The sequence below is a fragment of the Paramacrobiotus metropolitanus genome, unplaced genomic scaffold, assembly GCF_019649055.1.
Source record: "Paramacrobiotus metropolitanus isolate TYO unplaced genomic scaffold, Prichtersi_v1.0 Parri_scaffold0000003, whole genome shotgun sequence".
In the NCBI taxonomy this organism is placed as follows: domain Eukaryota; kingdom Metazoa; phylum Tardigrada; class Eutardigrada; order Parachela; family Macrobiotidae; genus Paramacrobiotus; species Paramacrobiotus metropolitanus.
In genome coordinates this window covers 1,570,207-1,594,637 of record NW_026570223.1, presented here as the reverse complement: position 1 = coordinate 1,594,637, position 24,431 = coordinate 1,570,207, and the positions used below count along the sequence as shown (strand labels likewise).

Genomic DNA, 24,431 nt, shown 5'->3' with positions numbered 1-24,431 from the left:
GCGTGCATGAATTTCTCCGTGTTGGTGTGCATGTGATCATCAGCTGATTCATGTTCTTAGCATAAATTCGTTGCTCTTTATCCTTTGTCGCTGAACTGCAGTGTACAAATCTATCGTGTGCCAGTTATGCCAGTTGAACTGTTTTCGTTTCTAAAATTATACAACCCGATCATTTGCGAGCGAGTTTTGTTGCAAATAAACGCACTTGATATTTCCTGACGTTCCGTTCCATGTGACTCGTTTACCGTTTCGCTTTTAGCAGTATTGTCATCCATGTTGGATAATACGTGGTAACATCCAATTTTCGTAGCATTTCCAAATTAATCGAATCGTGCACACGCGCTGGCTGTGTGAATTCCTGGGTAAAGAAGGTCGAGCTGAATCGATATCTGTGGATCAGGCTAACAAGGGAGTGAAAGAGGACAAGGGGGACAGAGAGAGGCAGAGAGAAAGGGATAGGGGAATAACAGTTTATTGACATTTTATCGATTTTCCCTGTGTTGAGCGGAGGCCTCGGCTACAAAGAAACGGGCTGCTGGTGGTTGATCACGGGGCAGAAGAACGACGTGTGTGGGGAATTTTCTGACCTTTTTTCCGCATTGTGGGAGAGAATTGTAAATTTTCGGGACGTGCAAGATGGCGATGAAGGCCAAGGGATTTAAGGAGCGTCGCAGTTTCCTGGACCGTGTCAACGATGTTGACCAGATCCGTCGTCACCATCCCGACAAGATTCCCATTGTGATTGAGCGTTTTGAGAACGAGAAGAATCTGCCACTGTTGGATAAGGCCAAATTCTTGGTTCCGGATTATATCACCGTGTCCGAGCTGTCACGGATTATCAGGTGAATGCAACTTGAGATTGTGTAATACCCTGGTTAATAATATATTCTGGCTGGTTGAATTGTCAGGTTTTTGTTTGGCAAAGTTATGTAAAGTGTAATTTAACTGCCTTCAGTTTAATTATGACTTGCCTACTTTTACGTTGCAGGTTATACGCTACTTGAAAGCATTTTCTTTCCCGTAAATCTGCTGCGGCTGACTTTTATTTAAAAATATCTTGCTTTTTATAATTTTATTTTCCACTTTATTTCCACTAAAGACCGGTCGCAGTTTTCCTGATAAATGCTTTTGTTTTGTTTTGCGTAAATTAATAGTAATATTATAATAGCTCTATATTGTGTTCGTGGCACGCTGCTGATTTTTGATGTGCCACAACGCACGAGCCGCATATCGTCGGATTACAAATCACAAATGTGTCATAATTACATCAGGCATATGTGCGTAAATATGGTACTTCGCTTTACGAATACAGATGCTTTTCTCTGGAAATGTTGTGTGTTTCGTGTCGATTTTGTATGTTTTTCTAAACTGTTTATGAGCGAATTTTCTGAATTGGTGTAGATTCGATGAAGCGCTGTAAACGGGAACTTTCAGGAAGGCATATAATTCACCGCAGTTTCTTTTCTTACAAAAGAGTAGTTAATTATAAATAACTCCTCCTAATTTCCAGTCTTTTTTCTCGGTTTCTTCATCGTAACCCGAGCTTCAGGGACTGAAATAGTGGAAAATCAATGATGGACGCCCCCCCCCCCCTCACCAGGGGGGCTGCAAATTTTTGGCCAAATTTTATTGTTCAATAAATATCATTCTGTATAAGGTAGAGCACGTATGGTTAGTTATCTGTAGTTTCGGGACATCCGAACAGCAAAAAAGTAGTTTAATAACTCATATTGAAAAATTATTGCACGATGGTTAAGATGATAAAAGGATTCGTCGCGTCCAATTTCAATTCTCGCTACTTCTCAAAAACGCCATTATAATAGTCCGGCTTGGATGATGGAGCCGACTCTCGAGGGCGACGGTCTTTTTCGGTCAGCCATAAGCGCACTGCCGGTCTCACATTGTATCCCGCAACAACCAGCATATTGAAGGTCACGTACAGATACCTGCGGAGTGTATCGTCCGACATCCTCGAACGCATACTGTCTTTCAGCATATTGTACTTGGAAACGAGTCGCTCTACATCACACGAATGCGGTGTTGCGGTTAAGAACCGTGCCAACGCTGTCATAACGTTTTTCCACTCAGGATGCGATATCGCCAACTGTAAAATAAATTAAAAAAATGTGTATGTTTATTAATTTTAATAATATAAGCAATGTGTATATATACAGTAAGAGCTTCTCGAGGCTGTGTTCTTGGAAACTGGTGAGCTATCTCTTGATATTCCTGAGCAAAATCTTCCAACGATAGTTCTGGTATCAGAAGGGAATGTGCCGCCCTAAGCGCCTGGCCAGAATTCTCCTTTGAAAAATTGGTTAATGGCTTCACAGCATTCACAATACCAGAGTCGATCGACATTCTCTCTTCCACGAAATTAATTAAACTTTGTACAATTTCCGTTCGCACAGCTTGGAAACTTCGGCTGTCAGAAACATACAGGTTGGAGTTTCTACCCCGTCGAATTTTTTGCGTAAAGGTGAATCCCCGGAACCTTTACGCAAAAACCTGTTTTCGCCTTTTTTAAGCGGGGGCCCTTTAGAGGCCATTATAAGCAGAAATCGCGCCGGTCAGTGTTTAAATCATCATATACAGGTAAATTTACTTTACTGGTAAACATGGTAGGACAAACGCACTACCTGTATTTCATGCAGGACTGACGAAAACGGAGTTGTGTTAATTTGTAGGTTAAACGATTTTTAATAAAACCCGGAATATTCTCCGAATTAACAGTCCGCATATTTTGTCCGCTGTGTGCTTTTCAGTAACACATAAGGAACAGGCGCGGATACTAACACACTGCCGTCTGCCTTCTTTATAACTTAAGATAGCTGACAGGCGGCAGACAACACGGAACACGGATGCAGTTAGGCGCTTAATCACATCGTGAGGTCTGATCGGCAGAAGTTATTTAGTTGCCGGCTTTACATTTTTATCAATAAATAAATCATTATATAAAAATTTTTTTGCCTGACAGACCCCCCTTAACGTTTCTCATTTTTTTTGAATTTTACAAAGATGGACACTGTTTTGATCAATAATGGGCAAAACTTTTTCAATGATGGACACAGTGTCCATTAATGGACGCTATTTCAGTCTTTGCCGAGCTTTAGCATTAATGAGCAGGGTTCTCGTTTCTTCTTCGTATTGCACTTGTGCTCTGTAGACGGTGGCGGTTTACTTAGGTTGCTTCGGGATCACGTGGAAATTAACTATCTTGCAAATGCGCACTTTGATCTGTTTTTTCGGCTTTTTGCGGTTATCAATAGGTTGCTGCGTGGTGGACATATGATCAGTCTTCGGCAAGCCAGATTTTCCCTTAGTGAATGCTGACTTTGCAGTACAGTTACTTTATTTTTAAAATAACATTGAGGCAGCTACTAGTGATCGCACTATGACAAATGCAGCTCTCCAGTGGGAAAGTAATTAACAATAGGGAGTGTTCTGCTGCTATTTGAGCTGCTTTCTACTAGGTACAAATTATTATGTAGAAACCGGTTATTTGTTCATCGCTGTGTTATCATACCGTTTCTTCTGTCATGTCGGAAATTCGCCACGGCGGAAACCCGTTTCCTGATTAAAAATACTATGGTGGCATTGTTTGTGGATGCTACTAGCCTACTACGCCATAGCGTGTTACTATTTTTTGTCGATTTTTCTGTGCGAATTACCGGTGTAAATTTTTACACATTATTACTGAATAAGAATGAAAACAAAATACGTTACAATTTACACCCGATCAAATTTGAACCCATATGGGTTTTAAATTTTGATCTGGCATACAAATTCCAAACTTGAAACGTGTGAAAGTGTGTAAAATCCATTTGTAAATTACTAGAAACTGTATTATCGTGTGAAGAGACTGTTACTTATGATCTGGAAAATTGGGTGGTAGCCTACTGCCACTCCCATTCGATTATTTAAACTTGACCTTTGTTTTAATCTCTCTGGAAACGACAAAACATTATTGGTTTATTAATACGATTCGACAGTTGTTCTTGGTTTTGGTTAGAACAGTGCGGTCGCTTATTTTTTAAAACCACTTCACTACGGTTGGGTAATTAATCTACGAGTAAAAGCCTGATAATGACAGCATATTCGTTTTTTTTAGACGTCGCCTGTCGCTGCATCCCAATCAGACCTTCTACTTGATGGTCAACTCGCAGACGCTGGTCAGCAGCTCCACCTGCATCTCGGACATCTACGACAAGGAGAAGGATGACGACGGATTCCTGTACATGGTGTACGCCTCCGAGGACGCTTTCGGAGCATGAAGCCAAATCAACCAGCCGGCGCGTTCGCACTGTTCCAGCACGGGGGAAATTTTTTTATTAATCATTTCCCCGATCATTTTTAGTCATGTCATTTACGACATTCTTACGCCGTCAGCCTTAGCCACTCCAATCGCAGCATAAAACGGAAATGGGATGAGAGTGAGGAAAAAATGGAGGGGAAAAATATTTTTACAGAGGAATATTGCGAGGGTAGTTGCGTTAGATGTTACGGTTGTGTTTCTGTTGCTTGGTGTGGAATATGGGCAAGAAATCTATCTCAACAAAGTATTACTACTGGACTAGTAATCTTGTTTTCTGTGTGATATTGTACCTGGGCGGGCTTGTATTTTTGGTTTGTACATAAAGAATAGAATATTGGTTGGGACGTCATTTGAGCAGTTGTAATCTGAATGTGGGTTTTCGGATCTGTTCAATATGGTTGTTAACTTTGGCTTTTATTTTTTAATATCGGTGATGTACATTGAGAGAAAATAATAATCAAAATGTGTGGTTATCTGGTTTATCTTTGAGTTGTTTGCAATATGTGTCGAGATGCATGCGCACCGTCCTTCGCTACGAGTACAGTTTCGCGCATCATAATTCTAAAGCAAATTTATAATTCAAAACATTTTTTACGGAAATATTAATCAACGGTCTTCCATATTTGAGGAAATAAGGTCCGTTTGAGGAAAACAGGAGCTGTATTAACGAAAATTCTAATACCGCTAGTAGACGTACACAGTTTATATTTCTATTTTAGATTATTTAAAAGTCCGAAATAAGACTAGAGAGAACGAAGGAGTCCGAACTACACTCTGTAAACTAAATGAAAAGGCTACTGGAGTCTAGAGAGGTTTTTATAATTACACAATGTGCCGTTCACTGCCACACGTGTTCGGCGGAAGTAAGCTGTCGTCCACAAGCTCCAGTATGACAGACCTACAGATATCGCACAAGAATATTCATATAATATCTGTTCTCGTACCATATTACAAAAATTTTATACCATTTAAAAAATTAGCATACAAGAAATAATTAATGTGACCGACGCGCTACCGTACAACATCATAACAGCGCTGAATGAAGAACTATCATTAGCGAATGTACTTTGTAATGACATTAGACCTCCGTATTTGATAGTTGATAGTAATGAAGATAAGTTCGTTCTGCTGCACCATGACACAAAAACTGAGCACGCCGAATGTCACCAACGGCAGTATGATTTCATCTTTAATACCACAACGACACAACCTTGCAAATTCACTTAAAGTTTAAATGCGTTTAATGTAGAATGTAATCTATCTAGGATACAGTGGTAATGACGAACGGAAACACTCTACACCCATGCAATGCTATCAGATTGTCCTTGATTTTCGAATTGTGCTGAAGAATATTTGAAATTTCTTGGATCAAAATCGTCACTATTACATCACCACTACGTATCGCAAGTAACTAGAAAAATGTATGTAACTTCCGAGTGATTTAACACATAATAAACCACACATGCTTTTGTATATAAAAGTATCTGTATGCTGTATTCCTATAATCCGATCGACATCGTTCGTGAGCGTGTTTGTAGAATTTGAGGTGTGACGTAGTTTTGTAGGAGTATTTCAGTGAGACGAAACTACAAATACTAATAAAGTAATATTAGAGTCTTGCAAGTCGTACTGGAAATCTAATTGATGACTTTACTCACTAATTCAGCCTCTCGAACACCATCGGCTGCCGAGCCTAAATTATAATTTGAACCATTAGTCCATCTAAGAAGATACGTATAATTATGTCGTATCAGATTAGGAAAATTTAAGACGTGCTGAAACATGTTTTATTATTTATTTGCAGCAAAAAACCAATTTTACAAAATGATTAGTTTGTCTTTATTGGTAATTTTCTTTGTTATCCTGTTGACGGTGAGTGTAATTGTAATTATTGCAACTTGCTTGCACAGGACAAATCTAATAAGCCTAATAAATGCATAAAATATTTTGGATACTGGCAGTAATTTTTGCTAGCAAACAGTATTATATTGGAAAACTGCCGGCTAGATATATATAATTTATTCTGTATAACAAACGAGCACGGTACCGAACACACATGTTCATAGTTTTGCAAACATACGACTTTTATTTACTGCGATAGCAGTGGAGCAAATTATTTAATGTGGGTTGGTTTTCATACAAGAGTATCAATGAAGAAATCTCATAACATCATCCCCGTTCAGCTAAATTAAAGGCAAAAAGCAGCATGTACACCTTGTACAGCACCTCCTTTACGAGTACGCATACCGACATATCTATATCTATCTATATCTGTATATCCTGTAATTAATCATATCATTATTGGCCCGTTTATCATTTGCTGGGCCTTTTTAAAATGAATATATAGAAATGTGTGAAGTATGATAGTCCTTGCAGGATTTATCAAAGGAAACAGCCGCCGTGGAGTCTCACCATGCTTACGCTGGGGCTAACTACCAGGTGCAACCGGGACTGAATTTCAATGCCAGTCTCTGCCACAGAGGTCCGCCATATAATTATGCCTACGGAGCGGTGAGGAACCGACAGAAAGTTTCCGAGTACACACTGGAGACACCTCCGTACGATGACAGTCGTGGTGCCGGATACGGGCCCGAGATACTGGAAAGGTCAGCACACGTATACAGATACTTCCAGGAGCAAGTGCTCGACAACTCCCGCTTGCAAAACGATCATGGTCACCGCCACTCGCACAGAGGTGGAATCGGTGTGCTTGTGCACAACACGAACGACTTATTGAGTCTCGGAGGCCGGCCGTCGATGACGGCGATAACGGCGGCAACTGCCCGGTGTCATCCCACATAGATACATCGTCCTGCACGATCCGTACGAGTTCACCATGACCGGATCGTTCTACGACATCAACAAGCATTCTGTGTTACTGACGCAGATGTCGGTTAGGACGAGAACCTGCACGATCCATGTAAAGGTGACAACGTATGGTGCGAATGTCGGTACGGATTCCAATGGCAGGCCCACTGTAGCTACTCGTATAATGCCCGGGGCTCAGTTGCTGCCCGTTACCGAAAGCTCGGGTTGTCATGCTTCACTTGTCAGGTTCACGCACTTCCTAGAAGTGTAGGGAACAATGATACAAATGTTATTATTTAATTTTTATGATCCATAAATTTTCATATGATACTGAGCACTGAATCTGTAAAATGTGACCATATGAATTTTACTCAGTAGTACTAATATCGTAGGTTGAACTAGGTTCCAACACAAAACTTGTTATCGCAATAATGCAGCACATAATAATGTGCCTTTGTTTGCACAATGCAATAGAAGCTGCTTTATTTTTTCATGGGGATGACTGGATGAGGCCATACCTATAATTTCATATCGCGTAGTGAAAATTAAAGTGTGCGGTATACTGGAATAGTTTACATTTCGTAATTTGATATGCTTGCAATTACTGTGCAGCCTCCTTTACTTGTGTATTGTACGCTGTTTTTGAAGTCCGATGTACCAGTGATTAATAATCAGCAACAATATCTGCAAAGTACAAGTACACAGAACAACCGCCTCTTGCCTACACGAACTGTGCCATGCATTGTCCCTGCATCCACACACCAACAAATCGTCTATGGAAACCGGCGGGTTATATAGTGCCGGTTAAATAATCACATTATGAATTAGAAAGACAAATTAATAGACTATTTTATCGTTTTCTAAAAATGTTAATGATGACATTTTCTCTAAAAATTTGCATTGTGATTGTGAGCTTTTTTAATAGCGCGAGCCCTACGCACACTACCTCAAAATTTAAATATTTTCTCTCAGCATGCGCCGTAATTCAGAACGAGATGAGTATTATACTGGAGTGGATTGAATTCCATCGCATCCAAGGCGTGGAACATTTCGTTTTGTGGATGATGACAGTGCTGATGATATTTCTTTACTTCCGCGTTTGTATGCAAGTCTCGGGTATCCGGATTTGGTGGAGGTCATTCCGCAGAATTTTCGCCGGTATCATCAACCAACGGACGATTCGGAGCACGATTGGAGGAAAAGTCAACGACAAGCTTTAAACTATTGTAACATCCGTTTAACGGGTGTCACCGAGTGGCTACTCGTGGCGGATGTGGATGAGTTTATGTTTTCTCCCAAGTATTACACCATTGCTAATTTTCTGCGCAATACCTCCGAGTTCAACCAACTAGGCGCAAAGGTCATCCGATTCGGAACAAATGGTGTGCCCTGGGAGAACCGGGTTCGCTTAATGCTTGATCCGTATTCCGACACGATCAGCGTGATAAATGACCTTTTCGGTGGCCAAATGCTGATATCGTCCCGCAATCCAAAACGTGCGCCATTTTACGAATTGGAGCATGCGTACTATGGACAACGTTACAATGGTACATGTGCGCGTACGAAATTTCCCGAAGACTGCAGCCATGGAATCGGAAAGGGAATGTGGCGGCCGGATCAGTGTGAACTGGCGGAAGTGCACTGGTGTGAGGAGATACGCGGCCGGAGCAAAATGTCGAGCTGGATGAGCTTCGCATTAACCATTATGCATTTCGTTCAAGAGATTATATATACCATAAACTATCCGCAAGTAAACTGAAAGACAACACGAAAAGAAGAATTTTTGATACGTTTGACGAGGTGTGGTTTTCCAGCGTTCCAGACGATGCGATAAACGTTTATCATAATCAGCTGATAGAAAAGATGAATATATTTCCCATTGTTAATATTTATCATACGAAATATAGGTGATTGTTTTATGCAAGTGCGGCTGGAGGGAGTTCCCAAGATTTCTCTGTAGACAATTAAATAAAATTTTAAGATGTATTCAGCTACCTGACCTGCATTCTGTAGCTAATATTGTACATGTAATTTGGGCTAAGCGCGTCTTATTTTTCCATTTATGTAGACGATTACAGTTCAACTGTATACCTGCATGTCGTATTGCAGTGCTCATTTTTATAGTAGCCTCTTATTCGCGTTGAAAAATACAAATATTATCAGGCACGATTAGGTCTGTTTTTGGGGAAATGTATGGGATAACGTTGATCACACTAAGCTCCTTTGTAATCAATCACGACACAAAATATTGACTTGCAAAACTGTAAACGCAAGAGTGATTTGTAACCTTAATTTAATAATCGTAAAGAAATCCGCCTCATGCTTTTACTTCCGTTCAGATACTTCTAAAGACGATTTTCGAATTTTGCTAATGTATACGTAACTGTACCACAGATAGATATACTGAAGTGCATGATAGCCGCGATTGCCATCGGATTAAATTGTGACACAAGCCATTGACGAAATAACGTTCGAACGTGACCTCAAAAAACCGTCATGTGAGATACGGTATATACAGAACGCGAAAGGTCCAAGGTTGTGAATTAAAAAATACTTTCAAAGTGATCATGTTTCTATAATGAAATAACATTCTTGAGGAAAAAGGTTCGACCGCATCTTGTTACAGTACTTGGTTAGCTTGCGCTTTCGAGCCTTCCTTTGCTGATTCTTGCACCAATAGTCGCAAATAGTTTTCCGGCATAAGCACCCCTGGCCTGCAATCATTCCCGTGTTTTCAGTAAATTTCAATACGTTTTATGCTATGCGAATAGGACTGATTTGATACACTTATTTAAGATAAAAGTGTAGATTAACCGCATCAGAATGACTGTTCCACCAACTCCGAGAGTGTTCTACGCCATCATATTGGCGGTGAGTGTGAAACCTGCAGACTATGTTTTAATTTAGCATTAGTATACGTAACACAATTCCCAAGTAAAACAGCTTGTACGAAAAACGTTACGTGTGACTACCGTAAGGTGAACGGATGTGTCCCAACTTCGGCCGTTAACTAAGGTTTAGCTAACATTTTTTAACAAGCTCTTCTACGGGATTATTCACCTTACAAATTAAAATTAATTTGTTGCTCCTGACCGACTTGTACAATACTCTCTGCAACTGCCAAATAACCAATAGTTTAGAACAGAATGATTAGAGTAGTATTGTATCATTGAATATTTTATAGTCTTACGATTACTACGAGTAATACAGTATATAGCTGTTAACTTATTAAGGTTCACCGGTGATTAAGTTATAGCAGTTATTTATAACATGATTATGATTAAAGTACAGTACTACGGGAGTTCAACTTTCCGTATTACACCCAGATTTTTTGTTGCTGCAGCATTTAGAGAATTACAGTACAGTAGACTCTGCGAGATTAAACAACTACGAAAATTGAACAACTGCTAATATTGAACGCCCGGATAGGAACCGGCGCGTCTCGTATACTTCGAAAGCTACTGCGAATATTGAACAGTTGCTTACATTGAACACTTTTGTAGGAACCGTAGGTGTTCAAATTACACAGGTTTTACTGTATATGAAACTGAATGAAATCCGTATACTGCGCTTAGACGAAACGCAGTGGCCGGTGACCATCCTGCTGATATACGCTGTAGGTTCTGGTTATCTGGTGTACTGAGCTTACCAAACTGGTATATTCTTAGTTTTTTTCTTGAACGCATTTCTTAATTCTTAGTTTACACGCAAGTGTAATATTGTGAAAAAGCTTTTTTCTTGCAGAGTATAATTAAGGGAGCCGTTGCCGTGGAAAATTACAATCCCTATGCCGGCCACTCTGCCGACTACCAGGTGCAACCGGGTCTGAATTTGAATGCTAATAATCTCTACCGCGGGGGTCCATCGTACAATTATGCCTATGGAGCGGTGAGAAATCCGCAGAAAGTCTCCCAGTACACACTGGATAATTATGCGTACGATGATAGTCCTGGCGCCGGATACGGACCGGGATATTGGAAAGGTCAACACACATATATCCCAAAAAGTGACACACCCAGCACCTGCTCGACAGCAACAACTCCCGCTTGCAGCACCATCCTGACCACCGTCACCCGCACGCTGGTGAATTCTGTCTGTGTGCGCACAACAGGGACAACCTATACTACGTCTAAAGAGTCCGAGAATACTCGCGTGAAATCACAGATTGATACGACAACATGCACTCCCGTGGCGATTCGTACGCCGTCCGAAGGAGGCAATACGGCTACTACGACCTCGACCAGTGTTCCTTGTTACACGACGGTGATAACGCAAACGCATTCCAAGACCAAAACGTGCACGATTAACGTACAGGTGACAACGTACGGCCCGAATGTAGGCCTTGACCCAAATGGCACACCCATTGTATCGAACGCGGCTATGCTGCTGCCTGTCACGAAGAGTGCCAGTTGTACTGTGTCGGCCTGGCCTAACTGATTTCCTGACCAAATACACGATATTGACGTAAAATAAGTAGTTGTCACTCGATATCTATAGTAGTATTGTCAATATTATGTCTGTTAGCTGTATTACCTATACGTTGTAATAAATCATTAAAAGGACAGTATGACTGGATGCACTCGCACGCTTAGGAGTTTACTTCAAATTGGGAATCTAGTTTTTCAGTGATGGCACTACCCATCTCTACTACAAAACGGATTGTAAAAAAAACTAGCTCGTGTATACGCTTCGGCAGTGTGCTGCGTTAGCTATGTGGCAGGATAGCTAACGGTTTTTACCACTCCATGTTTCCATAATTATATAGAGAAAGGTAAATAACCTTCAGCTTGATGATATATTTAAATTCTGCCTTGGTGGGATGAAAAAATCCATCAGTTTACCGCTTACTGTACATGCGCTGGGTGATTACCATTTCTATATAACTCCATCAAACAGACAAAAAACCTGTTAATCTGTTTGATAAGTTCTTACTCTATGTTGGTTTAACAAAATTTGTAAGTGGCCGTGTCAGCGTTCAAAAACTTTTCAACGGTTAAATAGCTGTAGGTCGGCTATCCTAATTCAGAAGCGAGATTGTCAAGTTAATGCTCCAGACAACAGGAAAATTTTCATTGACTAAGTTAATTTAATTAATAACGGAAGTGAAAACACCATACGCAACTTAAACATACTTAATTAAAACTCAGAATGCCTAATACCTGTAAGCTTAAGTAAGCTAGCCCTTTACTGGTCTGACCGTGTGCCGGTTGCTTACTTTGAAGAGTAAATATTAATTGGGCTGCTACCCACGCATCTGCTGTATTCTGTAGTTGACAATGTTTTGAATTACTGAAAGGGCCACAATTCCTGCAGAGGTAACAACCTGAATGGTCCTCGACTGACGTACCCGAAATCTAATTTTCATTATGAGTATACCATTAACACACGAGGAAATGAAATTCTTGATCGTATTGCTGAATCATGGCTAAGCGAAAGTCCTCTTCCCGGGAAATATTGAGTAGCAGCGCAGCTGCCATATATACATTGTCTGGTCGACCTAATCGCCGTCACCATGCTGAGTGTCATGTTTATCAATCCTGTTGACCTTTTCAGTTCAGGAGTAGGGAGACACATTGGAGTGGTTTGCTGAGAACTGTAACACTTCGTGCACGTTTTTGTATATTTGATCGTTATTATAACGAAGCCTATTCGTCGATTAACGGTAGGGATAAATTCCATATAAACCGAGTACTATGTGCGTATAATTTGGACTAATATTTCACTTACTCAATTGATATTTATCTGGACATATGGATTTAACCGTAGAAAGGTCATCACCGGTGTTGACGCCGCGCAGCCGCGGACTGTTGACCAGTGTAATTAGCCGGTAAGTGAAGTTATGCCAATAAGCGCTGCAGTCTGTGCAGGAATGAAAATAATGTGCACAAACTCGAGTATTCAAAGTTACAAAGCAGCAAAATAGTTAACCAGAATGGGGAGATAAGTATGTTTTGCTTTCATACAGATTTAAAGAACAGCGGCGCGGCTACCCATTGGATAAGTACGCACCTACGATGCTGCGAATTGATTCCTTTACGGGCACAGAAGTCGTCAATAACGAAGAGGTCTGCGCAATTGAGCATAGTCCCAAACGCTTGTTCAAGGTACGTCTGTTCATTGTAGATTAAAAATTTGACTCCGGTTTTTTTGCGCTGGTATAAGACTAACGATATGCAATATCTATACATTTATGTTGCATCTGAAGAATACATGAAGTTTTGCTGGTTGTTATTTTTTATTGTGCTTTTTTTATTGTGCACAGCATTTTACGTGCTCTTATAGTTACACTTAAGCAGCGGATTGCCAATTATTGATGTAGCCGTAAAATTCACACAGACACCGTAGAGAGTGCACTCCCTGCACTTGCTTGCAAGGATTGATTTCCGCAGCGTAACCGGCAAAGCCATCACATGTGGTCCTGAATACATTATTCGAATTAAATACCATCACTATTTAAATAGAATTAGCAAAGCTAATTTCGGTTAACGCAGCGGAGGCGATTGCAAGGCTGGATGACTTGGTTGACCAGTGTCCAGCCAGAAAACTCATTAGGGTGTGTCTTGGGATGCATATCTCGATGCTGTATAAGTAATGCAGCTTCGGTTGTGGATGTTTCATGTGTAGTGATTGTGCATTTCTGTTAGTGCATTTCAGTTCCTGTTGTGTATTGGAGTAAAAGTTGTCCTCGTGTAACAAGTCGTTCTTCCCTCCCGCCCACCCTCTTTGGAGAGGAGACGGGGGGTTGTTTTAGCAAGGACGGCGGGGCCAGTTGCGCTGGTGACCCGTGTTCCGGTGCTAGTGTCTTCACCCAATGCCCAAATTAAATTGAATCGTTACGCGCTGTTGTTGTTACCGTAGACTGCGTTAATTAGCATTTTTTTCAGCTTGCAGTAACAGACAATGTCGAGCAACTGGAGCAAATTTTCAATAAACAACGGAACTTGGTCCACATCAAAAACGAAGCCGGCAAAAGTCTCCTGCATGTCGTTGCAGAGCATGGAAAGCCGCTGATGATCGATTTGTTAGTTCAAAAAGGAATTCGTAAGTACCTATAGATGTACTAAGCAGTACAGAACTCAATGGAACATAATATTGAAAGAGAAGTTATATTACAGTAACCGTAACTTTTACTCGAATAATAGCTGTGGATGTCAAAGACGGCGAAGGTGAAACTAGCCTCCACGTGGCGGCTATGAATAATAACATGAAAGTGGTGGAGACGCTAATTGCTCTCAACGCTGACCTTTACGCCAAAAACGCCATGTTGGAAACGCCGTTACATGAAGCCGTTCGCTTCGATGCGTTGGACGCCTTAGAGGTACAGTACAAGCTGTACAACCGATCTGTAATGCAAATTCTTAACCTTGTATTCAGAACGGTTGCTCTCTGTAGGCAGAAACTATAAATGATATTGGCAAATTAGTATAAATACAGTACTTGTTTTCGTAGGCGCTTCTTCGTACCAGTACTCGTGATATCAACATCCCGGGTTGGCACGGACGTACGCCACTCCATATTGCGGCTGTACAGGATTATCTGGAGTGCTTTAAACTGCTAGTGGCGCATGGAGCCAAAATTAATTTTGGCTGCTTTAGCAAACTGACCGCCATTCATGCCGCGTCAGCGCGTGGTTCTAATAAAGTCTTGAAATATCTGCTAACCGGTAAGAACTATGCAGCAAAGATGAAGCCACAACTTTTAAAACAAACTGTCACAGTTATGCATAAAGTGAAAAGTAACATCTTCTTTAGTCTGTGGTGTTATACCGTGTAGCAGCACTTTGTAATTTGCAATCTGTTCTGCCGAACAAGAATTGGGCGAGGAGGAAGCCCACAATCAAGTGAGCCTTCAAGATCAGGACAACCAGACCGCCCTGCACTGGGCCGTCAATAATGGCCGATGTGAAACCGTCAAACTTCTTTTGGAACATGGAGCAGCGTTAGATTCGCAGATGGTACGTTGACCTTTACCATTCTGATTATGTTATCTCCGTGTGATTGTCGTTTGCGGCAGTATGATAAGTCCACTCCGGTCCATCTGGCCTGTGCGCAAGGACTCTTGGCTGTTATTATGGAAATGGACCGATCGGCTACCAAAAGTTTTCATGCTGTCCTGTCGAAAAAGATGCACAAGGAATGACGCCACTGCACCGTGCTGTCATGTTCAACCATACCGATGTTGTCAGTTTTCTTATACAAAAGGTACGGAACCGTCAACGACTAACCAATGGATCATTAAATTTTGTTACATTGGAAATTCATAAACTGTTAGGGCACTTCCATTGATGAGGAAGATAAGGAAGGGCGAACAGCCTTAATTCTGGCGTCGTCACGGGCATCGTGGGCATCCTTAGCACTGCTGTTAGAAGCCGGCGCCAGTCCTATTAAACGCGACAAGCGAGGAAAGAATTTCATGCATTACAGCATTATGCACGGAGGCGCTCCCAATGTCAATGAATTAATCGGAAACAAAAAGATGGTAGAGTGACCTTTGTGCATCTTGACCGGAGAATCACAGCTGGATCATGGTTTTACAGATTGCTGAGTTACTGGACGACAAGGATATGTGGGGATGTACACCGTTGCACTATGCCGCGAAGAGCGGTCTGCTGCGCTGCAGTGATGGTTTAGTGCGACTGGGAGCATCCATTCACGCCAAGGATAAGCAACAGCAGTCACCTTTACATTTTGCGGCAAAGTGCGTAACACGACTATAATTTTAGAATTGTGCTCGTGTTTTAATATGTTTTACTTTAGATACGGACGATTTAATACCGTGAAACGCTTGTTGGAAACGTCGCATGGATTTAATATAATAAATGAGCCAGATAATCTAGGTAGGAAAAAACGATTTAAACTGAGCCCATTTTAGGGATGGATCGCATCTGTTTATTTAATTTAGGTTTGACACCGCTGCACCTGGCCGCAATGAACGGCCACACGCGCGTTGTTAAACTACTGATGTGTAAGGGAGCGCTTATTCATCGGTAAGGGTAAATGGACGCGAGCATACTGCATATGATGCATATTGAATGTCAAGGTCACGAACAAGGTCACACTAGTATCCTTTTTCCAGAAATAATCAGGGTGAGAGTCCATTACATCTTGCTTGCGTCGGCGATTATCGAGGTAATTCGGCTGGCTGAAAGCTTAAACAAATAACATTTGCCGCGAATTGTCAGACTTCAACACTGAACATTGTAATTTCTGTTATTTAGAAACAGTTCAAGTCATCGTCGTCCATTATTCCCATTTGATCGACAGCGTGGACAAAAATGGAGTGAGTGCGATCTGTCCACTTTATATCGGTGTGCTGTGTGTGTTCACAACTTTAGATGACGAAGGTATTATTATAGAACACTGGTTTACACAAAGCTGCCGAGCACAATGCGACAAAGGTCATCGAAGACCTGCTGACGGCGGGAGCCAAGCTTCTCCTAAACCAATCCAACCAAACGCCCATCGACGTGGCTATACAGAAAAAGCATCAAGAAGCAGCTTCATGTTTTGTTCTACATAAACGGTGCAAAAACATGGCATTAGCTTTGAGGACTATTATGTAATCTAACTTAACGTGCGTGGTACAGGTGGGTGGAAATTCTTACCGTCCCATCAGCCACTTACGGATGGCCTGTTTTAGGATTGATCGAACATTTACCGGAAGTAATGACGGTAAGTGCAACTGCAGTACCCAACTACACGTACGATCTGCATTTTGAACTTTCGTAATAGTGCGTTGAAATAAGACAGGAGCAGAGCCACAGCATTCATTTTGGTGTTTGACACCTATTATACAGACGAAAGTCACTTTATTCGGCAACAGCCAGTACAGACAGTACATACATCAAACTGATCAGATAAGCCTGTCCAAATTTTTACTGCTTACTTAAAATGATCAAATTCAAAGAATGAAAAAATTAATATCCAAAATCGTTAGCGCCATTCGTGATCTTAAGACGTGTTGAATACAAACTGAAGTCAAGTCTATTAACTACGAGTAGGCTTTACATTACCTACAAAGTATTACATGTACAGGTTGCGCTGGATCACTCCATGACGAAATCAGAGCACCATCCTTGGTCGAAAAATTACTACGTAAGTGGAACATTAAAATACCTTTCCAGTTTTACAGGGGTAACTCTAACTATTACAGATCAACTTCAATTTCATTCTTCTGGAGCCACCCGGCGTGGAATTTGTAGAAGATAAAAATTCCGCGGATCCAAAATCTCCATTGAAAGCTTTGAACGTAAAGCAGAATCAGATGCATATAACGATGCTAATGAGTATCATGCCAATGTGGTAAATAATTCGTTCATGAACCAATAATAAATGTATAGGCAATGGTTCGCCATGGCCGCAGTGAACTGCTATCGCATCCTGTTTGCACCAGTTACCTGAATAAAAAATGGTAAATATATTTTCGTTCAGTATAATGTGAATGATATTTCAGTATAATGTGAATCTCCAGCTTCTCAAAGTGGAAAACAGTCCAGTCTAAGTTTTAGCATGCGGCTGTGCATTTTAGGACCAGCTACGGAGTCTGGATTCACGGTTTTAACATCGCGCTGTATTCTGCATTCCTACTTATGCTGACCTATCTGGTGACCACGGGAATCGAAAATGAACTCATCCCCAAACTGAAACATACGTCATATTATAATGTCCATAATAACACTGCCGAGAGCGCATCAGCAAAATTCGACATGGAAGATCCGCGATTCCGTCGCTGGATGCAACATAACAAAGAGAGTATGATGTCGGCAGCGGCCAGCTACCTGATCTGCGCATTCACCATCATTAATATGCTGAAAGAAATTGTGCAGTTATGCCTGCAGGTACATCGCGTGATTCTAGCATGACCTTTCTTTAATAATTACTTTTCAACGGTTGACACTACTGTTTAAACATAGCGAATATGCATATATAGGAGCTGTGTGGATAAATTGTTGACTTAAACTGCAAGTGTTATGCAAGAAATATATTAGGGAAGGAAATACTTTCTGGATTATTCCAACTACGTTGAATGGTTCTTGTACATCTTCGCCACATTCTTCGCGTTCGGTAGCTGTGACAAGACCGAAACCTTTATGCCCTGGACAGTGCGATGGCAGTTAGGGGCGGCGGCTATTTTCCTGGCTTGGTTTAATATTATGCTGTATTTACAACGGTACGTTAGCGTTTTCTTTATACAAATGAGTGATCTCACGCATCGATTCAACGGCGTCATTTACAGATTCGGTACTATTGGTGTCTACGTGGTCATGTTCTTGCACATACTCCGTTCACTTTTACGCGCTTTCTTTGTCTTCGCGTTCCTGCTTGTGGGGTTCGTGCTGGCATTCCAGATTTTGCTGCCGTCGTTTATATTTCCCGACGACCAGGATTATTACCTGGTAATATGCAACACGCTATGCAGGGCTGACTGGTATACATAGCAATATTCCCTGGCGATAACATTAATCATCGATTCGGAATTATAGAAACCCGGTCTTGTCATCGATGTGAGTACTTTGACGACACCGCATCGGAAATTCGGATACTCAGCTTTGCGGATTATAAATATGCTTTTGGGTAAGGTCATCTTGATAATGCATTTTTGTGTACTTACAGCTTTGTTTGGTTGCCTGTACTCTCAAGTCTCAAGAGCAGGTATCGTTTGGCCAGTCATTCCAGCTAATTTAAGCTGAAAAACCCAGTTTTTGTTTACGGCTCTGCGAAGCATGAATAAAATTTGTGCTTTTGCAAAACTTTGCAAAACTATTGTTTCTTCAGGAGAGATTGATGCTGTGGCCAATTACATCACTCCAATGCAGGAGGGCATGGTGCAGTTCCCCCACTTGACCTTTATCTTCATCGTTTCGTTCATTGGACTGTCCGTGCTCGTTATGAATTTACTGGTAATGTGCGATTTCAAATTCGAATAGTGTAAAAATTTAATTTTCCTAATAGCTGAAAGATAAGTAATGAAGCAGATTGCCATTAAATGACATTTAGTAAAACCGTCAACCTTCTTGAGTTGTATACCCCAAGAATATCTGCATTGACGATTTGGACTACTCTGCAGACATGCATACAAACCGTCTATCATATGCTGTAGATTGGTTTAGCGGTTGGTGACATCGAATCGGTTCAGCGCAGTGCTACGCTACAGCGCATGGCCATGCAGGTTGACCTGCATACTGGACTGGAAAAAAATTTACCGAAGTGGTTTTTGAAACGGGTTACCTTTAAGGAAAACACCTACTACCCTAACGGATGCACCAAGGGAATAATGCAAAAGGTCACTGTACAGAAGCACCGTTATGAGTCTGTAATACTCTTGGCAAATGCATCTAGCGTAAAAGAAAATAATATGACTAAAAGCAATAAGAGCCAGGGTTTCCAGTAGTATGTATCTCTTATTCGTGGCTATACAGCACATTTAGCGCAACGGGAAACAATTGCAATGGCTGATAGCTCTATTGCCTGCGTACTTTTTGTTACAGTTCTTCTGCATTTCCGGTAGCAATCCGGTTGCTAACTACACTGGCTTCAACACACCCACACCATGCGAGAAACGAATGCAGTGCGAACTGGAGAAACAGCGACGCAAGTAAGCTATGAAGTATAACGTATCGTGACCTTTACGAGCCTGTACCAAGAAATAATTTAAAGCTCAAGTCAACAAAAACTTTTGTCAAACGTTACGAATTACATTTTGCATTAGTTTAGAGATAATTTTTTTCGTTTTTTTGACAGACTGCGGGATGTCCATGGCAAACTGGATCAGCAAAGCAATCTTTTGCGTTTGATCATACAAAAGATGGACATTCATGACGAAGCCGAACAACTGGATGAAGGTGCAAATGATCTGCCGCCACCTTATAAAAAATAAGTCGATACTTTTTAGTTGACATACACGCAGTTAAGTGGTCGTACTTGCATTCTGATTCAGCACTACTATAATTTTTTGCGTTGTAAACCGATATAACTATTTAGCAAATCACCTTTCTGCGTTAGATCAATCCACCATGTCAACTTAAAGGTCAATCGACTATTCTTATGTCAATTCTTCGAGTCTACTTGATGCATTATCATTAATTTTATTTTTATTTGCCGTATGTGCAATTTGCTGATAATATTATTGTATTACATGCGTTGAACGTCGAACTAGTGTCCTGTGTACGTATTGTACGCTATATCTGTACAGTAAGCTGTATTTTGCTAGCATTCCCAAATTAAAACAGTGCTTTGCCATCTTACAATGCTTCGACTTTAGTCGACGATTAAATGATTAATGATAATTGATTAACGATAAGTTTATGCTGGTCGCCATACTATGCCGAAATAAATGCTCGAAAAAAGGTTATGCTAGTACTATATTAATTTTACACTCAAAAGAAAAGACCGAAGAAGAAGAATAAATTTCTGCATGAGCTCTTTGAATCGATAGTAAAATGAATGCGTACCATATGCATGCAACCCTTATTAAGCCGGAACCGATCAGACTGGGCCCGCAAGAAAACTGACTTTTTTAGTCAACAAGCAGAATTTAATATTGGTAGGTGCTGTATTGCAGTACTGCTTTGTGGTTAATTTTCGATTATTGGATTGTTCCGTACTGGGAATCGATGGTCCATTGTGTTAGTCGTACAGTATTTGCAGTCTTTGTAGTCACAAAGACGCAACAGTACTGCATCAAAAGGAATCAGTCCGTCTGGACGTCTCGCGCTGTATTTAAAGGAAGGTACGCGCTGTACTTGGATCACGGGATGTCGCCATTTTCGCATTTGATGGATACACATATATGTACATGCTCATGTGTTTGACTCGAACATGTTGTTCTCTGCTGTACGAGTAGTGAATCTCGATTCACAGTAACTACCCAGTTATGATTGTATCAGAACTTAACAATTGTTTGCAGTTCTGTCCGCTATGGTCAAGTCGTACCATAGTCTTGCGACCCGTCCACTTTATATGCTGTGGGTATCGAACCATAAGATTGATAATATAAACGGCTTGTCTTGACTACTGGTATCTTACGGCGCCGTAAAAATGCTTTGAAATATATTATGCGGTTTCTAGATCTGTTACCTTCGAAATAATGGTGTGCAAGAAACGGTATAATTTATAATGTTCTTGATCGTTCACTCATTTCATCGAGATCTATCGGACGTGCTTATTGATCTCTTTTTGTCACCTACTATGACACTGTTCTAGGCCTAGTAGTATTGAAACGTGACTATTATAATACGTATTATTCGGATTATTATACTGCCTTAATGCTGGCCTGATGTCTACAAACTTTGGTAATGTTTTTTTTTCACGCTGAAGTGTTATTCGCCGCACCAACGTTGTGTTTTAGTTTTATAACACCTGCATGCCGATACAATGAAGTTCCAGATATTAGGCACCATGCAAATGATCAGCATATTATATCAATGGACAACGGTTTCCTCGGTGGTGTATCCTCCCAGTAATCAACCATATACAGCTATTCATGATGGTAATTTTCAAGCCGATTACATTCTGCGAGTTACATCGAAAATTATTGCCACTGACTGCACTACACGTTTGTCCACTCTGGTTAACGGAACACTGCCGGGTCCGGCATTACGATTCAAAGAGGGTCAGAAAGTGTGGATACGAGTGTACAACGATATGGACGAGGCGAATTTGACAATTGTAAGTCAACGAATTTTAGTTATGTTGATAACATGGTATATTTTTTGTCATTAATTTAGCATTGGCATGGTCTTACCCAGCGTATGGCGCCTTTTTCGGACGGCACGCCCATGGCCAGCCAGTGGCCAATTCCACCGTATCACCATTTCGACTACGAGTTCCAGCTACAACTCGGAGATGCCGGCACCTACTTCTATCACTCACATGTCGGCTTCCAGGCGAACACCGCGTACGGCGCGTTGATTGTCGACGAAGCCGACGGCAATCCGCCGTATCATTACGACGACGAGCGGACGATCGCGTTTCAAGATGTCTACTATGAAACGGATGACCGGATCGAATTCAACATACAGAATCCGAACAATCTCATCTGGCCCGGTAATCCGAAAAACGTAGCCGTTAACGGCAAATCACGTGCCATGAACGAGACGTACGCCAGACCGGGGCCAGGGTGTGAGATGGGCGTGATTGACGTTGCAGCGGGCGGTGTCTATCGTCTGCGTTTTATCGGCGCCACAAGCTACTCGCAGGTGTTTGTAGCCTTTGAAGACCATCTGAATTTAGTTTTGATTGAAGTTGATGGGAAATATATTATGCCACATGTCGTTGACCATTTGGAGATTAGTTCCGGACAGCGGTATAGTGTTATTCTGTTTGCCAAGACCCAAGCCGAACTAGCCGGTAGGAACCGATTTTGGATGCAGTTTGAAATCCGTTCAGCGGATTCCGATGACGTGCGGGGTTACGGCATTTTGCATTACAACACCAGCGCTGGACCGGTCGATACATTCACTTTACCGGCCGAGAAAGTGTTGACCTTGCCGAATGAGTCCTATGCCGACGGTTGGCTGGAAGATCAACTGCAACCGTTGAAACCGGATCCATCTAATCCGTTTATCCGTCTACAAGAAGTAACGCGGAGAGTGTACATTAACGTTCAAGCGATCGATGCCAAGACGATGACAGGAGGCGACACCGAGTTTTATTTTCAGAATGGTGCACCCTGGTACGAGAAACCTGAGCCCTTTATACCAGACGTTCCCAAAGAACCGTATTTGGTATCACTGTACCGCAACAGAACGAATTACTTCCCCGATTATCAACGCGCGGTTCAAGGCAACGGTTTGGACAATGTGACTAAAACGTTCCCGGCGAAAGTCGGCGAAGTGCTGGAGATTGTCTGGTATCTTGTGGGTGGCAGCCGGTTTGGTGATGTCTATCCACATGCGTGGCACGCACACGGTGACCACTATTACGACTGCGGTACGGGTCTGGGCACGTACGATCCGGTGGTCAACGAGGCCAAACTGCTGGCAAGGCATGGACGAATTATTACACGCGATACATCCAACCTATACCGACCGGATCCTAGTACGGTAGCACCGGAACCGGGGAAGGTATTTACGTGGAGGGCGATGCGGGTGCGGGTGCAAAATCCTGGTGTATGGATGATTCATTGTCATCTGCTACTACATATGCTGATGGGAATGCAGACAGTTTGGGTGTTTGGGGAACTGAAGGATCTGACGCCGCTGCCGGCACATCTAGTGGAAGGTTATCTGACGTACGGCGGGTCGGCGTATGGTAATGCGAGTTATGCTCCACGCGTACTGCATTACTGGCATTAACAAAAATTGTGATCTACAAAGTACATGTAGTTAGCTAGATGTTAAACAAATCTAGAATATATGCTTTGCCGAGCAAAAAGTGATGCAGATATGTTTTATGTATATTTCAGAATGTGATTACCTAACTTAATTTTATTATCAGAAAGCTATTTGCGATAGTTGTTATCAATTTTTTTTCACAATTTTCAAGTGCATTTCGGCAGGAGAGAATTACAATGTTTTGTTTCCTTTCTCTTTGAGCAAATCCATAGCTGTCGCATGTGCAGTAAAAGTCCAGAAACACAGAATGTCACGTTCAGAATACTTTTTATTTAAGATGCGTAAGCGTGGTGTGTCTTGTTTTTCGTTGTTACTATGTAATAAATTACTGCAGAGGTAGAAAGGTTTTTACGCTCATACAAAGTACGATAGCACATTTCGCGTGGGCATGCATAATGCATGCTCTACGACTGTCCCTAATTAATTAGTTTCACTAATGCTCAACGCCAATCACAAATAAAGTCCGAAAAGTGAAACAGAGTCGATTATGTAGTTCTGTAAAACATCATTGTTAAATAGATGTACTTGTACATACTGTAACAGTGGGAAATGTGAATAAAAGCAGTATCGTACAACCAACCTACAAACCGCAACCGCCTACAACTGCTTCCCTCAGCAATCCTTGTATATGAAGGCGTCGCCGACCACCTTTATTTCAATACTGTATTAAATGTCAGTACTCGTATCGACGCTATCGATCACAAAGATTCCTTTGTTTTATACGGGCTCGAACCAAGCAGCCATAGACTCGTAAGTCGTAACTAAATATTTTTAATGGCGCAATCCGTTTAGGAAGAGCTAGAATGTTTCTGATTTACTGATCAGAGTAAAACTTAACTGTGTTAAAACCTTATAATAGTCATTTCGCTTCCCTTGTCGCAAGCTAGACATAGCGGAACGGCCAACATGGACGCCAAACCTCGCGGTGCTATCATGAAGTGCATGGCTCCCTACTTTGCTATTCTGGAAATTTTC

General features: G+C 41.5%; 4 protein-coding genes across 4 annotated transcripts; all 4 read left to right on the top strand.

Moving 5' to 3' along the window:
- Positions 1-79: 79 nt before the first annotated feature.
- LOC129595363 (microtubule-associated proteins 1A/1B light chain 3A-like) lies at positions 80-4,788 on the top strand. Its single transcript, XM_055492353.1, has 2 exons — positions 80-842; positions 4,112-4,788. The coding sequence occupies exons 1-2, from the start codon at positions 637-639 to the stop codon at positions 4,272-4,274; spliced, it is 369 nt and encodes a 122-aa protein (XP_055348328.1). The 5' UTR covers positions 80-636; the 3' UTR covers positions 4,275-4,788.
- A 4,952-nt stretch (positions 4,789-9,740) lies between these two features.
- Positions 9,741-11,651, top strand: LOC129597970 (uncharacterized). Its single transcript, XM_055495688.1, has 2 exons — positions 9,741-9,994; positions 10,868-11,651. Exons 1-2 carry the CDS (start codon positions 9,947-9,949, stop codon positions 11,558-11,560), a joined length of 741 nt encoding a protein of 246 aa, XP_055351663.1. The 5' UTR covers positions 9,741-9,946; the 3' UTR covers positions 11,561-11,651.
- A 1,061-nt stretch (positions 11,652-12,712) lies between these two features.
- LOC129594874 (transient receptor potential cation channel subfamily A member 1-like) lies at positions 12,713-20,353 on the top strand. Its single transcript, XM_055491731.1, is given in 28 exon segments — positions 12,713-12,785; positions 12,890-12,950; positions 13,089-13,227; positions 14,008-14,164; positions 14,266-14,441; positions 14,573-14,786; positions 14,935-15,077; positions 15,137-15,236; positions 15,239-15,324; positions 15,395-15,601; positions 15,660-15,820; positions 15,880-15,959; positions 16,025-16,109; positions 16,199-16,251; positions 16,341-16,402; positions 16,479-16,645; positions 16,710-16,794; positions 17,158-17,217; positions 17,276-17,371; positions 17,463-17,533; positions 17,651-17,960; positions 18,111-18,292; positions 18,359-18,518; positions 18,606-18,696; positions 18,898-19,022; positions 19,223-19,405; positions 19,611-19,717; positions 19,864-20,353. Coding segments are annotated over 26 exon segments (3,387 nt in total). The 5' UTR covers positions 12,713-12,785; positions 12,890-12,950; positions 13,089-13,137; the 3' UTR covers positions 20,000-20,353.
- Positions 20,354-21,475: 1,122 nt separating this feature from the next.
- On the top strand, positions 21,476-23,604 carry LOC129597444 (uncharacterized). The gene is made up of 2 exons (XM_055494986.1): positions 21,476-21,789; positions 21,849-23,604. Exons 1-2 carry the CDS (start codon positions 21,496-21,498, stop codon positions 23,415-23,417), a joined length of 1,863 nt encoding a protein of 620 aa, XP_055350961.1. The 5' UTR covers positions 21,476-21,495; the 3' UTR covers positions 23,418-23,604.
- The last annotated feature ends 827 nt before the right edge of the window (positions 23,605-24,431 follow it).